The sequence below is a fragment of the Postia placenta genome (assembly GCF_002117355.1).
Source record: "Postia placenta MAD-698-R-SB12 unplaced genomic scaffold POSPLAscaffold_12, whole genome shotgun sequence".
Classification (NCBI taxonomy): Eukaryota; Fungi; Basidiomycota; class Agaricomycetes; order Polyporales; family Adustoporiaceae; genus Rhodonia; species Rhodonia placenta.
In genome coordinates this window covers 190,841-205,212 of record NW_020169843.1, presented here as the reverse complement: position 1 = coordinate 205,212, position 14,372 = coordinate 190,841, and the positions used below count along the sequence as shown (strand labels likewise).

Here is a 14,372-nt window from a genome sequence, read left to right as displayed (position 1 = left end):
CGACCTGCGGTGAAACAGGCGATCTCAACAGTAGTGAATGGACTTGGCCCAGAACTTGCTAAGAATGTTGTGCTGCATCTCGCACATGTTCTCTGAGCGCTTTCCTTCACTCTATATTGCGATTTGCAGCGAGGAGCCTCGTGTATGACTATGAAATGCGTATTGTGTACGATAGTGGCTGGTTGGAATTTGCAACCTTCAGTACAATCTACGATTGTATTTCACGAATTGATCGACCATCAAAAGGCCGATCGCGCCGCGGAGAATTAACGAATGCGTTAAATGTCGCGTTCCGACATCCACAGCTCAGCTAGTCCAGCAAGTCCTGCCCAGCATGCTGCGAGCCCTCAAGACATTTCGTCATTCATGTCGTGACTTCATGAACACCCATCAGAATCTAAAGTCAATGGTGTCGACCCTAGTCTGGCTACCGACCGGCGTCATCTTCGTGCAATACTTCTACACCCTGAAATCGGTCAAGGGCAGAAGCATGCAGGTCCGTCGTGCAAGGACTCTGTCAAGAAGCGCTTTGTTGATTCTGCAGCTAGCCAGCCAACGCTGAATCCGGATTCGTCGCCGTGGCGAGACATCGTGGTATTCAACCGGTTTGCTATCCGTGTCTTGCGGCAGTATGAGCGAGGGGATGTGGTAGCCCTACAGTGCGTATCTTTAATGAATGCGAGTGGCTTTTGTGGACTTGTCTCACGTATGCCTAGGTCACCGGCAGACTCAAAGCTCGTGGTGAAGAGAGTTGTAGCCCTCGAAGGCGATACGGTAAGACAGGTTTATGAACCTTCAGCTACGCGCTCATTGTGTCTGGACAGGTAAAGACACTACCACCATATCCTGACGCAGAAGTCCGCATTCCGCCAGGACACGCTTGGGTTGAAGGTGAGCACAGTGGGCTTTACTTGACAGCATATACGTGTAACAGATTCTCTCTAGGCGACGAATCATTCCATACGGAAGACAGCAACACATTTGGACCCGTACGTTCTTTGAATGCCCTTCGGTCGTTCACTCGCTTTAATTGCTCCGACAGGTCCCCCTTGCACTTATCGAATCTAAGCTTTCGTTCATCGTTTGGCCCCTGCAACGATGGGGTCCATTGCACAAGCATTTCGCCCCTGATCCAGCAGCTCCTCGAAATCACGCCTGGAGAGCTGAGAAGGCCGCCATGGAAAGAGAACAGTGGAGAAATTCTCGTATCACCGTCGCAGATAAGTAACAATGTGCTAAATAGCACGTCCTATGCCAATGTGTTCCATGTTGCACAATGCAAGTCCACTGAAGCCGCACAGTTCGAGATCACATACGGGTCCATCATGCAGAAGCTAAGAGTACAATGAATTGACTGTGTGGTAAGTTAGAGGATGATGCCCGTGAAGAACAAACAAGCCAGATATATGAAAAAAGTGCAAGATATATAGACACGAGAAAAGAAAGGAATGGGAGGCATGACTACACAGCATGAGCCTGCCCTGCATCGTAGTCATATCCTCCGTGGTAGTGGCCCTGGTACTCTGGTGAATGGTGATCATACGCCATGCCCGATGACGCCTCGGGTTGCGGGTGCGCATACTCGGGGTCCAGCGGGGCCGCACCGTTCCCTTCGCTGTACATACTGTAGGGATTGTTCATCCCCCGCGCAGGCTCTGTCCGCGCGAACGGCGCGGCGCTGCTCGTGAGGTGGGCCGTGCTGCCGTAGTCGTCTTCATATGCGGCATGTTGGTCCCCCTCAAACGTGCCCACGGACGAACTGTACTGGTGGTGCTGGGAGTACGGCTGGTTATAGGTCGGCATGGGAGGATAGTCGACCGGGTTATAGTCCGGGCTGAACTGCGCGGCGCCTTTCTGCTCGAAGTAGTAGTCGTTCTGCCCGCTGAACACACTTGGGGCCGGACCACGCGTGCGCATGGAAGCCTTGTCGTCGTCGTCGTCAAGCATAACGTTGGGCAGCGTTGGTTGAGGAAGCGGCTTCGCGATGAACTCTCCCTTCTTGTTCTTGAGGTGGGAGTAGTCACCGGCAGCCTCTTTCTTAGCAAGAGCCGCAGCCTTCGCGAGACGCTGCTTGTTTCTCCGCTTGATAATCTCGGCAATACGCTGTATACATGCAAGGTGTGAGTTTCCGATCACACACAGATTAGCGAAGGGTTACCTTGTCGACCTTATAGCAACAGTATTCCTACAAATACGAGGTTATCAAGGGGGGAAGTCCGCTGCACTAACTAACCCACCTTGAGATTTCCCTGAATGTAACAAAGCAGCGGAACATAGCATATACCGGCAGCTATCAGCATGATGAGCGAGAGGGCGAAGATGAGCGTGGTGAAGGCAGTGGAGATGGTCAGGGCAATGGTGATGTAGGAATTGCCGCTGAAGTATTTGTCGACATCGTACCACGCGCCCTTGTCCTCCTTCGAGAGATAGAGAGCATACAAGGTGAGTGCGTTGATTGACTGACGCGGGCCCTCCGCGAATATCAACCGCTTCCAACCTGAGCAGTGCCATCAGGTCAGCCACGCTACAGGATACTATACATGCGTACTCACCTTTGAAGGTAAAGAACACGAAGAAGGCAAAGTCATCCATCCTCTTGGTGGAGCTCGAAATGTGGTTGAAGAAACAGAAGTGATCATAAGACCCTGTCGACCTGCAATGAGAGGCCCGCAACATAATAAGTGGCGACACTCACGTAGTGAGTAGTAGCTGTTAGCCAGAACGTTCGTGAATGCGTAGGAGATATCGCGACTGGCGATGATCTTCTTCGCTTTACGCATCTCATATGCCAACTGATGACCGTTAGAGTCCACACCATTAACATAATTTGAGAGACGCACCAACAAGAATGAGGCGATAATACATCCGAAAAACAGCCACTTGCCGACGTTGAACGGAATGTACACACAGCCGTTCTCCTCAGTCGGAGGACAACTATTGTAGATCGCGTTCGACCATGTACTGGACGTCAACATGGTCACAGCGGTGAAGATGTCGGAAATGTAGACCAGGAACGATATGAGGACAGTGATGTAGAGCCACAGGTATCTGTCATGAACGAAGCATGAGCTTCATGCGTATACAGGGAACAGACTCTACATACTTCATTCGCATCCCACATGAATGGTCAGTGAAGTCCCGAGTATCGACGAAGTCAAACTAAGCGGCTATGGTCAGGCGATCAACAGCTAAACAGACACGATAATTTCACCTTATGGTCGGGGACAACCTCTCGCTTCCAAGTAGAGTTACCGCACATGACTGTTCAGCAAGCGTGGTAAAGGAATGAGTGTCTGGTCGGGGGCAAGGAAAGGCAGCGACGAGAGGACCGCGATGAGGGAGCAGCGCCGGGACCAGCCAGCCACTGGGGAGCAATGAGCGGCTGGAGACAAGGACTGGAGGCGTGAGACGGAGAGGCGGACCTGGGAGGAGGGAGACAAGCACTGGCACGGAAGCTGGACAGGGAAATCCGTTGCACGCCGCAGTTGCTATACGTTAGCCGCCCACACAGGCGCCCGTTTCTCTACTCTACTTCCACCTGCCTATTCCGGACACAAAACAATCCTTCAATACAGCAGCCATGACCACTGTACAGAAGATCAAGGTGCGCACACAAACAATGCAGTTTGCTCTGACCTGACACATGGCGCCCTCAAGGAAGTCGAAGATGAGATGGTGCGCGGGGTTCACTAGCTAAGCCTTCGTCCAGTTGCTGATCGAGTGTGCCAGGCCAGGAGTATGTCCTGCATTTCATTTGCGCCCGTTTTCCCTCTTACACGGCGATCACAGCCCAGAAGAACAAGGCCACGAGCTACCATCTGGGGCAGCTCAAGGCCAAGCTCGCGAAGCTTAGGCGCGAGCTCCTCGGGCCGACGGGTGGAGGTGGTGGTGGAGGCGGCCTTGGCTTCGATGTCGCCAGGACCGGTATAGCGTCAGTGGGCTTCGTCGGCTTCCCCTCGGTTGGCAAGGTGAGTGCACGACAAGGCTTCGCATACTCACGCACCTGCTCATGGCTCGTAGTCGACCCTAATGTCAAAACTCACCGGCACGCACTCAGAGACTTCTGAGATCGACTTCACCACGCTCACAACGGTCCCTGGAACGCTGAAAGTGCATGGCGCTCCAATTCAGATTCTTGATCTTCGTATGCGTTATTACCCACGTCCGTAGATGCATATCTCAACGTGTCTCCCAGCTGGTATCATCGAGGGTGCAAATGACGGCCGAGGTAGAGGTCGACAAGGTATGTCCGAAAAATCACCTTGAGGTGCATTAATGTCTGACGCGTCGTAGTCATTGCCGGTATGCTCCCTTATCTCCTCTAGGCGCACCACCATTGAGGATCATCCGTAGTCGCGCGCACATGCAACCTCATCTTCATCGTCCTCGACGTGCTCAAGCCTCTCGGTGACAAGACAATCATTGAATCCGAACTTGAGGCATTCGGCATCAGACTAAACAAGAAACCTCCAGCAATCACTGTCAAGAAGAAAGACAAGGGCGGCATCGCAATAACGAATACTGTACCCCTGACAAAGATCGACCATGATGAAATCAAGGCGATTTTGAGCGAGTACAAGCTGAGCAACTGTGATGTCGCGATACGACAGCCGAATGCTACCGCGGACGACCTTGTCGACGTCATTGAGGGTAACAGGTGAGACATCCGTTGGATGTTAGCCTGCAGAGCGTTAATCTGTTTTGCCAGGGTGTACATCCCCGCGATATACGTGCGTCCTACTAAAATAGTCGATGACTTATTGCTAATATGTCTTGCCGTGCACAGGTGCTGAACAAGGTATGCTTTCGTGGAGCATGTATCGACCTCGACGTCGCTTACGATCAGCCAGATTGATGCCATTTCGATTGAAGAACTGGACCTCCTATACAAAATACCCAACAGTGTTCCCATATCTTCTCGTGAATGGCTCAACATCGACGAGCTCATGGACATAATGTGGCGGCGACTGGATCTTGTGCGGGTATACACAAAGCCTCGCGGTGCACCTCCAGACTACAGCTCGCCAGTTGTGCTGAGACGAGGGAAGTCTGCCGTAGAGGACTTCTGTAGCGCGATTCACAAGGAGATCGCCAAGCAGATGAAATAGTGCGCATACATTGAGTGGGTTGGTACCCTATGTATACTGATATTCCTGTGGCATACAGCGCAATTGTCTGGGGCGCGAGCGCGAAGCATGCAAGAGGCCAGAAAGTCGGCTTGGAACATGTGCTGGAGGATGAGGATGGTACGCCCTCCCAATGCCTGTGGAATCACACGCGCACTAACAGAGTTCACAGTCGTCCACATAGCGAAGAAGTGACCCCTCATTGACAGCATTCGCTTTGTGCTGCCCTATTCGGCACATATATGTAGCTCTAGTCTATTTCATGACATTAGTTTGTGTACTAAAAGTAGTGTCTCTACACTGTCCCGTTTTCATGCTAAGTGGAAGGTAGAATCTGTGCGGGAAATTGCGATGACAGACTGAGTAGCGGTACATTGCAGTAAGATAAGGTAAGATGGAGAAAAGGATAACGATACAACGCTAAGCAAGATCAAGCGGTACGCCACTTCAGCGCGTTGGCGTGCGGAGGCGGATCAGCGAAAGTGAGTGGCGATTGTCGTTCGGGCGATTGTCGCCTGACACGATGCTGATTCGCTGCTTCAGAGAGGTCATATCTAGAAATCCTCATCGAGGGAGCTGGTAAGAAGTGAATATCAGTCTCAGTAGATTCCGAAAAGAAAGCACAACTGACAAGGCTCTAGCATTGTGTGTGGCTGCCCCAGGGGCGTCTGTGCCAGTCTTCAAGCCTGCCTTGGCGTAATCGGATACCCGCTTCTCGAAAAAGTTGGTCTTGCCTTGCATGGAGATCATGTCCATAAAATCGAAGGGATTCGTTGCTTGGTAATGCTTCTCATTTCCGAGTGAGACGAGAAGGCGATCGGCGACGAACTCGATGTACTGGGACATTAACCGCGCGTTCATGCCAATGAGAGCGCAGGGCAGTGCGTCTGCATTCGATACACAGGTCAATACCCGTAATTCTGACCGACAATGAAGTCACCATCATACCCGTCAGGAATTCTTGCTCTATTGCGACCGCTTCGGTGACAATCTTGAGAATTACTGATGGATGCAGCCGCCTTTTGAGATGATGGTAGAGTAGGCATGCAAAATCGGTATGCATGCCCTCGTCTCGAATGATGAGTTCGTTCGAGAAGGTCAGACCGGGCATTAGACCACGCTTCTTGAGCCAGAATATTGACGCGAAAGAGCCAGAGAAGAAGATACCCTCGACAGCGGCAAATGCGACCAGCCTCTCGGCGAAAGATGATTGTTTGTCCGAGATCCAATGCAGGGCCCAGTCGGCCTTCTTTTTGATGCAGGGAATAGTCTCAATCGCGTCGAATAGATGTTCACGCTGCTTGGGCTCCTTGATATAAGTATCGATGAGGAGCGAGTACGTCTCAGAGTGTATGTTCTCCATCATGATCTGAAAGCCGTAGAAGCATCGTGCCTCTGCTACCTGGACCTCATTGGAGAACCGCTCGACGAGGTTTTCGTTGACGATACCGTCAGACGCGGCGAAGAATGCGAGCACGTGTGAGATGAAGTGGCGTTCATTGTCATTGAGGCGGTCGTTCCAGTCCCAGTGATCATGCGAAAGGTCAATCTCTTCTGCCGTCCAAAAACATGCTTCGGCTTGCTTGTACATGCGCCATATCTGTTGCAGAAAAGTCAATTGATGGTAATGCGGATGTGGTGGACGGTGCGAACCTCTGGGTACTGAATCGGGAACAAGACAAAGCGCCGCTTGGACTCCGTGAGCAGCGGTTCTAGGTCTGGGAGCGTATCAGCGGGTGTGCATGCCACTTCCTTTTTCATGCTGAGATCACTCACGTTCAGGTAAGTCCACCTCACCGACAAAGCGTGGAGGTGTTCGTGACGCATCATTTTCCTTTATAACCTTTGTAGTCTGACTAGGTCTAGAACAAGATTGTTCGGTGGATCCACCGTCAGGCATCGCGTGGCTGCTTTAGGTGGCGGATATTGACGGGGAAGAATTCCCAGCACGGCGGTACTCAAATCAAAGATGGCCTCGTGTGGTTCTATTGCAAAGTGCAGCCTCCTATTCTTGCCTCTCTTGCTCAGTCAGCGCGTGGAGCGAGCGGTGAAAAGTTCGCGACCGTGATTGATGTCGGCACGTGAGTCGTGGTCGCGTTTTTGCCAGTTCTAGGTATGCGCGCCTAATAAGCGGGCCAATCAGAGCGATCCGTCTTTGTGGCTACAACGATCACGTGAGAACACGCTTTGTTTAATTACACGCGACGCGACGCGTCTTGTTGAACCACGCAAACAACGCGCCAACAAGCCAAACAGTATAAAGCCGCCCGTGTTTCCTGTTCTTTTCTCTACCACCGCCCACCAGCTCTACTCTTTGCCGAGATCTTCATACTCTTATATCTTCTTCACCTGTAACAATGTCCGTCGCTGGCATGAGCACTCCTCCTCGTGTTCTCTCTCCTGCTCCTACGCCGAGCAAGAAGGTATGTCACGCGTCGCGACGCGTCACATAGAGTCACATTAACGCGTCGTTTTTCTAGGCTGCAGCAGCTATTAGTGCTATGTCACTCGCGTCGCCTACCAAGGCGGACAAGCTCCCGTCCCTGAACTTGATTGACGACGAGCGCAAGGCTGAATCACCTAAATCGCTAATTGAGGATGAGGAAGAGGATGAATTCGACGAGTATCGCAACCAATGGGTGGGCGAGGTTGACCTTCCTGAGAGTACGTGTTCTAGACTTGTTGTGGCGCATGGTCAAGCTCACCGGATGTACAGACATGGAGCCGCTCTTGATGGAGTCTAAACGCCGCTTTGTCCTCTTCCCTATTCAATATCACGAGGTCGGTGGCTTTGTCTTTCTGTGTCTACTTTGACTTATGTCTTTGTCATAGATCTGGCAAATGTACAAAAAGGCCGAGGCTTCCTTCTGGACCGTCGAAGAGATCGACCTGTCCAAGGATATGCACGACTGGAACAACCGCATGAACAGCAATGAGCGTCACTTTATCTCGCATGTGCTCGCATTCTTCGCCGCGTCTGACGGTATCGTCAACGAAAACCTTGTCGAGCGGTTCTCCAATGAGGTCCAGGCAGCAGAGGCACGATGCTTCTACGGCTTTCAGATCATGATGGAGAACATACACTCTGAGACGTACTCGCTCCTCATCGATACTTATATCAAGGATCCGCAGCAGCGAGAGCACCTCTTCGATGCTATTGAGACCATTCCTTGCATCAAGAAGAAGGCCGACTGGGCTCTGCGTTGGATCTCGGACAAGAAGTCGTCTTTCGCCGAGAGGTTGGTTGCATTTGCCGCTGTCGAGGGTATCTTCTTCTCTGGGTCCTTCGCCTCGATCTTCTGGCTCAAGAAACGTGGTCTCATGCCCGGTCTCACGTTCTCCAACGAGCTCATCAGCCGTGACGAGGGCATGCACACTGACTTCGCATGCCTGCTCTTCAACCACCTCAAGAGGCGGCCGCACCCGGAGGTCGTCAGGCGGATTATCAAGGAGGCGGTTGACATTGAGCAAGAATTCCTGACTGGTACGTGGCGTTGCTTTTGTTCGACATCTTCATGCTCACTCTACTGCAGATGCTCTTCCTTGTGCACTCATCGGCATGAACTCTGTGCTCATGTGCCAGTACATTGAGTTTGTTGCGGACCGTCTGCTTGTTGCCCTTGGTCATGCGAAAATCTGGGGCTCATCGAACCCCTTCGATTTCATGGACATGATCTCGCTGCAGGGAAAGACGAACTTCTTCGAGAAGCGTGTGTCGGACTACGCGAAGGCGGGTGTCAACGCGTCTGCTTTCAGCTCGAAGTCGGAAGTTGCTTCGAAAGTTTTGTAAGTCCTCGCTTGCTTTTACATCCGTTTGGTTCTGACATTGTTCGCGTAGCTCTCTCGATGAAGACTTCTAGATGCCCTCCGCTCGTCGTCGCTTATCTTATTTTTATGCACCCGTCTCATGTTGTCCTGCACCACCCATCTGCGCCGTCTGTACTGTGTTTCAACCTAGATCTGTCATCCATAGTATGCATACCACATCAATGTAACCCTATCGTGTAGTACCATTCCTAATGCATCTGTTATCTTCGGACACCTGCCATTGAGCGTCACGAATCTGAGTCTGCTTCGTCATTGATTCGTAAGTGACCCAGGATATTTGACATGCTATCATGAGATTTAAAAGTCATGCAGTACTGTACAAGTGTATCAGGGTAGGGTCAGCGATCCTTTTTGCTTTCCTCAGTGGTGTGCGAGGTGGCAGGTTTCACCGTTGCAAGTCGCTCCTCGCGTATTGACATGACGATATACGCAACTAAAACCGTGTTTGCGGACATGATGGCGGTGATTGCTGCCAGTGTAGTGTTGCCTGTAACGACTTTATGATCCAACTGCAGAACACAATTGACTGACCAACGTACCTTCCCAGAGGTAGTCCTTCGAGAGAAAGTAGGATGCGACAGGAGCAATGGCGAGGGCAGCACTGAATATCAGGAGCTTGACCAGAACACCGCTAACGATTGCAGGTCAGGCCGGAAAAACAAACGGTAAGATTACACATACCCTTGGTACGCAGCTTGTTCGGTGGTTTTAGCGACGGCAACTTGTGCGCTCATGACGAGCGGCACACTGGCTTGTGGAGGATCCTCAAGTTTTCTGGTGTATACGTTGGGTGGTTCAGGGTTCAGATATCCACATTGGCAAGCAGGTCACCGCTGCAAAGAGACAGGCTAATGCACGATGGTGGCTTCGGAGAGGGGACTCGCGGAGATCGAATGCACAACGATCGAGTGTCGTGTCCGATCTCGTGTTGCCACACTTGACTTATAACGCTCTCATTAGTCGCCCTGCTTGTCTGTGCACTGCTTGGTTTCTGCCACGTTAGGTTCTGAGTATTGAACCCTGCTCGTGGAACCTGTGCTACGGTCGCCGGCTGCCAGCATGCAGCGATCAAGAGCCACGACGCCTTCTTCCCCTTCGTCTCGCACTTTCCCCGACGGCGAGCCCTCTCATCCTGCGACAATCCCAGAGCATGATGAAGCCAAGCCCATGCCCAAGCTTTCCCTCTGGCGATCTGTGATACACCTAGAGCCCGCAGAATGGGACATACTCATCGTGTCGACATGTCTCAAGCTCCTCCTGTTTCCCGCCTAGTACGTTGTATATATCTGTGTACAGAGTCTGCGTGCCAATTGCGCGGTCTGGGGGATATAGCCGGTCGACCGACTTTGAAGTGCATAGGAATTGGTTATCTATCACGCACTCCTTACCCATATCCAAGTGGTATTACGATGTATGTGTACGCACCACTTGAATATATCGCCCTAACAAAGAGGCATCGTTCAGACAACATCTGAGTGGAGTAAGAAGCACGCAATATCGATAAGTGCTGCCCCCAGGAGTCTAACATGCTATTATAGCGTTGGACTACCCTCCATTCTTCGCTTACTTCGAGAAGCTCATGTCGATACCCGCATACTTCATCGACCCTCGCATAGTCGACCTAAACAACTTGAATTACGCCGCGTGGTCGGTTGTTGCGTATCAACGCACTACCGTGATTCTGACCGAACTCGTACTCGGCGCTGCCGTCTTAAGGTGCTGTTCCACGGAAAAGTGTAGTCATGCTATCGCTGAACGAACGATAGATTTATTCGAGGTGCTACTGATCCAACAACACAGAGAATTATATCTGCGTCTCTCTTTCTTCACCCTGGCTTTCTCATCATCGACCACATCCACTTCCAGTACAACGGCTTCATGTTCGGAATCCTGCTGTGGTCCATCCTCATGGCGCGTAACGTGAGTGTCCGCTGAACACTCTTGCCTGCAGTGCCGGCTCACCAGAAGCCATACCACGCTCATAGGACAACAAACTCGCAAGTGGATTTCTCTTCGCCGTTCTCCTGAATTTCAAGCACATCTATATGTACCTCGCCGTGCGTCCTGAACATTGACTATATTCTAGCATAGTTGAATTCACAGACGGTCATGTCGGCTACAGCCCGCATATTTCATCTATCTCCTGCGTTCATTTTGCTTGTCTCCGTCAGGCGCGCTGCTTCCTGCACGTTTCATCGCCCTTGCGAATGCCGTCATACTTGTCTTCCTAGTCTCGCTTGGGCCATTCCTCTTGATGGGCCAGCTACCTCAACTCCTAAGCAGACTATTTCCTTTTACCCGTGGGCTTAACCATGCATACTGGGCGCCGAATGCATGGGCACTAGTTACAGCGGCGGACAGAGTCCTGCTCAAATGTAAGTCTGCTCTGGGTTCGTTGCACAACACGTCTGCACTCTGAACATGATAATCCGTCATAGTTGCTAGAGGTGGACAACTGCAGAGCTTAGCTGTGAACTCGTCTGGCGTTGCTTCGACGTCCCGTGGTTTGGTCGGCGATACTGTCTTTGCCGTTATACCCAATGTGAAGCCTATCCACACGTTCATCATCACCATTGCATTCCAAGCAGTCAGTGTTTTCTCCCTCAAAATGTGTGCTCGAATTTGCTTATCTGACGGGATGATATATCTTGTAGATTTATCTAGTGAAACTCTGGAGAACACCTACATATAAATCGTTCTTAACGGCGCTCACACTCTGCGGATATACATCCTTTATGTTTGGCTGGCATGTCCATGAGAAAGCAATCTTGCTTGTGCTGGTCCCACTGAGGTACGTGTTCTGAGCTGTTGGCTGCCCTAAGCTGACACACGACGTTGCTCAATCAGTTTATTGGCCGCTGAGAATCACGCATACTTCAGAACTTTCTTGCTGGCCTCTGTTGCCGGAATCTTCTCTCTGTTCCCTCTCTTGTTCACTGCACCAGGTCAGCGAGCGATCCAGTCTTATGATTCGTGCCATTAATCATTCTGTGGCAGAAACGCTCATAAAAGTAATCTACTCCGTAACATGGGCTATTTTCATATTTATACCACTGCATCGACGCGTTTACGAGTGAGTGTCTCTACAATTAGAGTCGCTAGCGAAAAGCGCCGTCTGACATCACGCTTTCAGGTTTCCTCGGTCTCTTCCTTTCGTCATCATTGACGGGCTGGAGAAATTGTACCTTGCAGGCTTCATACTGCTGCAAGCATTCGTAACATTTTTCCCAGTTGCCACGCGTCAAAGTTCGGCGTCGCTGGAATTTCTGCCATTGATGCTGACGAGCGTGTATTGTTCGGTTGGACTGGTGTGGGCTTTCTTACGATTATCCGTACTCTACCTTAGGGGATAGTACTGATACGCACGCCTGGTGCGAGCATATATTTCGACATACGAGTAAGAGTGCTTGCTCTAAGGATGATCCGATTGATGAGAAAATATATTCAGTGTCGATATGTGATACCATGGCAAGAGAATATATGTCACAGACTATGGCAAGCGGTGGTTAAAGAGACACTGCGAGCCTCAAACGAGGACATTGGGGATCAATATCCCACGACGATGAGGCCTCTGCTCAAGATGGGTCGGTTTGACGGTCTCAATGAGGCGTAGGACAACGTTGTGGGGAATGGGAGAAGTTTGCTCACGAGGAACCGCCTCATATAGGCCGGCGAGAAGCACGTGCGATTAGACGCGGAGGATCGCCATGATGTCACTCCCACGTGAAATGTCACACCGTGTTTGATGCAACATATATATCGACGCGTCGAGTCCAACGGTCTGAAACCGGTGCCCTTGCTGTTCTGATTGCAACGTCATCAGCACTACCATGGACAGACGTATGGGCTTAGAGAGCCTCTATGGCGTAGGGGGAGGTACGATTTCGAGAGAAGCACAAAAGAAGTGCGTGAACCGAGCGCATTTAACAGGGACATATTAACATTCGCATACTCATCGCGTTTTCTTTCGCACAGTCTCGACAAGGCCGAGGATTTGTGTCGAAAGAAGAAGCCGGAGAAGGCCATTCCCTTCTTGATGAAGGCTTTGGAGGATCCCAACAACCTCGATGCCGCCGTGCAATTGGCGTTTGTTATGCCCAACATGGATATGTCTCTGAACGTGCTCGAAGACACGGAGAAGAAAGGTAACATATCTACTGTGGGATGTGAGGAAGCCTCTCACTGGTGACAGGCCGTGCACATCTGCTACGCACCCTCGGTCCTGACGCTTTCGATGACAATGGAGACTCAGTCGGCTATTTCTGGGGTCTCATCGAGACACGGCCCTACATGCGCGTGCTCCAGGCCATCATCCGCGTAAGCTTCGAGAAAGGGGATTTCGCAAAGTCGGCGTGAGTTTTCTTGCACTGAAACGCCACATGCTATCTCGCTGACACGGTGCGCAGCAATACCATCGCTGAGACCCTGCGTCTGTGCCCAGGAGATAACATGGGCCAGCGCGACTGGATGGGATCTGTCCTTATTAAAGCTGGACGGATTCAGGATGCGCTTTCGTTTTGTCAAGCCTGGACAGAGCCTGAGACGATGCGGACCGGCACCCCGCCTCCTCTCGGCGGTTGTAAGTTCGATCCTCCGTCGCAGACCCCGTTGTCCCAAGAACGGCTGGGAGGTTTCAAATACTGCGAGTCATCGTTGATCTATCCGGCTGCGCTCGCCGCATTCAAGCTCTGGGGTGACTGCGAACTTGCGCGACAGTATTTGAAACTTGCAGCCGAGCTGAACCCGCACGTCTTGCGAAAGATCCTGGCCAGAGCCGAACAGCCCGGTGGGTGCAGTAAGGAACGCTCCCTTCAACTTGCTGACCGAGCGCTTTGAATGTGCTTAGCCGGTTTGAATCACTTGCCACGCACGCCGAATGGACCTGAGCAGGGGCACGACTATCTCTGGCTCACGCAAGATCTGTGGATGGTCCCAGACGTCTGGGCTTGGGCAGATGGTGATGTGGCAAAAGAAGCCGTACTCAAGACATGCTCGAGGCCGGGGTGTGGGCGGCGTGAGACCACTGTGGCCCAATTCAAATGCTGCGGCGCCTGCAAAGATGCAGTGTACTGCGGTCAAGAATGTCAGAAGAAGGATTGGAAAGCTCACAAACCGAGTGAGTGCGGGCTTCCTGGGGCAGGCCTGACTTGTGATGTAGATTGAGCCTTCACTGATATGGGATGAGTAGAATGTCAAGAGCGCCGCAAATTGAAAGACACTATTCGTGCCATGCAACGCCCAAGGTCCACGGGCTGAAGACAGGATGGATCTCCTCCTACTGCCTCTGCCGACTTCGTCTTCGTTGAAGGCGGAACAAATATAGATGATGCTAATCGCGCATGTTGACGAGATGAGCTATTATTGAAGGCGAGCGTTTCCCATGGATTAGACTGGGAGACATTTTTCGCTATGATACAC

The 14,372-nt window shown here is 51.5% G+C and overlaps 8 protein-coding genes across 8 annotated transcripts; 5 read left to right on the top strand and 3 right to left on the bottom strand.

Moving 5' to 3' along the window:
• Window positions 1-406: 406 nt before the first annotated feature.
• Window positions 407-1,228, top strand: POSPLADRAFT_1150406 (hypothetical protein; the record flags this gene model as incomplete). Its single annotated transcript, XM_024486415.1, has 6 exons — window positions 407-496; window positions 553-659; window positions 717-774; window positions 825-891; window positions 946-989; window positions 1,043-1,228. The coding sequence occupies 6 exons, from the start codon at window positions 407-409 to the stop codon at window positions 1,226-1,228; spliced, it is 552 nt and encodes a 183-aa protein (XP_024336032.1).
• POSPLADRAFT_1172469 (hypothetical protein) lies at window positions 1,187-3,442 on the bottom strand. The gene is made up of 8 exons (XM_024488183.1): window positions 3,212-3,442; window positions 3,104-3,159; window positions 2,841-3,048; window positions 2,696-2,792; window positions 2,553-2,645; window positions 2,238-2,497; window positions 2,159-2,185; window positions 1,187-2,103 (listed from the first exon to the last, which is right to left on the bottom strand). The coding sequence occupies exons 1-8, from the start codon at window positions 3,257-3,259 to the stop codon at window positions 1,462-1,464; spliced, it is 1,431 nt and encodes a 476-aa protein (XP_024336031.1). The 5' UTR covers window positions 3,260-3,442; the 3' UTR covers window positions 1,187-1,461.
• Window positions 3,443-3,580: 138 nt separating this feature from the next.
• Window positions 3,581-5,321, top strand: POSPLADRAFT_1059440 (hypothetical protein; the record flags this gene model as incomplete). The annotated part of the gene is made up of 13 exons (XM_024481165.1): window positions 3,581-3,604; window positions 3,658-3,675; window positions 3,730-3,736; window positions 3,790-3,968; window positions 4,021-4,144; window positions 4,196-4,243; window positions 4,294-4,302; window positions 4,354-4,657; window positions 4,709-4,730; window positions 4,787-4,798; window positions 4,851-5,107; window positions 5,167-5,246; window positions 5,299-5,321. The coding sequence occupies 13 exons, from the start codon at window positions 3,581-3,583 to the stop codon at window positions 5,319-5,321; spliced, it is 1,107 nt and encodes a 368-aa protein (XP_024336030.1).
• A 359-nt stretch (window positions 5,322-5,680) lies between these two features.
• POSPLADRAFT_1035584 (hypothetical protein) lies at window positions 5,681-6,887 on the bottom strand (the record flags this gene model as incomplete). The annotated part of the gene is made up of 4 exons (XM_024477093.1): window positions 5,681-5,702; window positions 5,758-6,013; window positions 6,075-6,726; window positions 6,780-6,887. The coding sequence occupies 4 exons, from the start codon at window positions 6,885-6,887 to the stop codon at window positions 5,681-5,683; spliced, it is 1,038 nt and encodes a 345-aa protein (XP_024336029.1).
• Window positions 6,888-7,627: 740 nt separating this feature from the next.
• On the top strand, window positions 7,628-8,986 carry POSPLADRAFT_1151043 (hypothetical protein; the record flags this gene model as incomplete). The annotated part of the gene is made up of 5 exons (XM_024486485.1): window positions 7,628-7,790; window positions 7,843-7,907; window positions 7,959-8,610; window positions 8,660-8,912; window positions 8,965-8,986. The coding sequence occupies 5 exons, from the start codon at window positions 7,628-7,630 to the stop codon at window positions 8,984-8,986; spliced, it is 1,155 nt and encodes a 384-aa protein (XP_024336028.1).
• A 306-nt stretch (window positions 8,987-9,292) lies between these two features.
• POSPLADRAFT_1150561 (hypothetical protein) lies at window positions 9,293-9,581 on the bottom strand (the record flags this gene model as incomplete). Its single annotated transcript, XM_024486430.1, has 2 exons — window positions 9,293-9,441; window positions 9,494-9,581. Coding segments are annotated over 2 exons (237 nt in total), but the record flags the coding sequence as incomplete, so codon positions are not given.
• A 540-nt stretch (window positions 9,582-10,121) lies between these two features.
• POSPLADRAFT_1150021 (glycosyltransferase family 57 protein) lies at window positions 10,122-12,307 on the top strand (the record flags this gene model as incomplete). The annotated part of the gene is made up of 12 exons (XM_024486369.1): window positions 10,122-10,225; window positions 10,287-10,365; window positions 10,419-10,434; window positions 10,493-10,670; window positions 10,721-10,874; window positions 10,940-11,011; window positions 11,077-11,348; window positions 11,418-11,541; window positions 11,609-11,745; window positions 11,802-11,899; window positions 11,952-12,027; window positions 12,088-12,307. 12 exons carry the CDS (start codon window positions 10,122-10,124, stop codon window positions 12,305-12,307), a joined length of 1,530 nt encoding a protein of 509 aa, XP_024336026.1.
• A 477-nt stretch (window positions 12,308-12,784) lies between these two features.
• POSPLADRAFT_1048572 (hypothetical protein) lies at window positions 12,785-14,210 on the top strand (the record flags this gene model as incomplete). Its single annotated transcript, XM_024479551.1, has 6 exons — window positions 12,785-12,858; window positions 12,930-13,120; window positions 13,147-13,306; window positions 13,361-13,740; window positions 13,801-14,070; window positions 14,143-14,210. 6 exons carry the CDS (start codon window positions 12,785-12,787, stop codon window positions 14,208-14,210), a joined length of 1,143 nt encoding a protein of 380 aa, XP_024336025.1.
• Window positions 14,211-14,372: the final 162 nt, after the last annotated feature.

Excerpts from the sequence above, each read along its gene's own strand:
- POSPLADRAFT_1172469 (XM_024488183.1), bottom strand. The coding sequence starts at position 3,259 with ATGTGCGGTAACTCTACTTGGAAGCGAGAGGTTGTCCCCGACCATAAG. Across the intron at positions 2,498-2,552 it reads CGTGTTCTTTACCTTCAAAG|GTTGGAAGCGGTTGATATTC; the intron begins GTGAGTACGCAT and ends GGCACTGCTCAG. Across the intron at positions 2,186-2,237 it reads ACATTCAGGGAAATCTCAAG|GAATACTGTTGCTATAAGGT; the intron begins GTGGGTTAGTTA and ends TCGTATTTGTAG.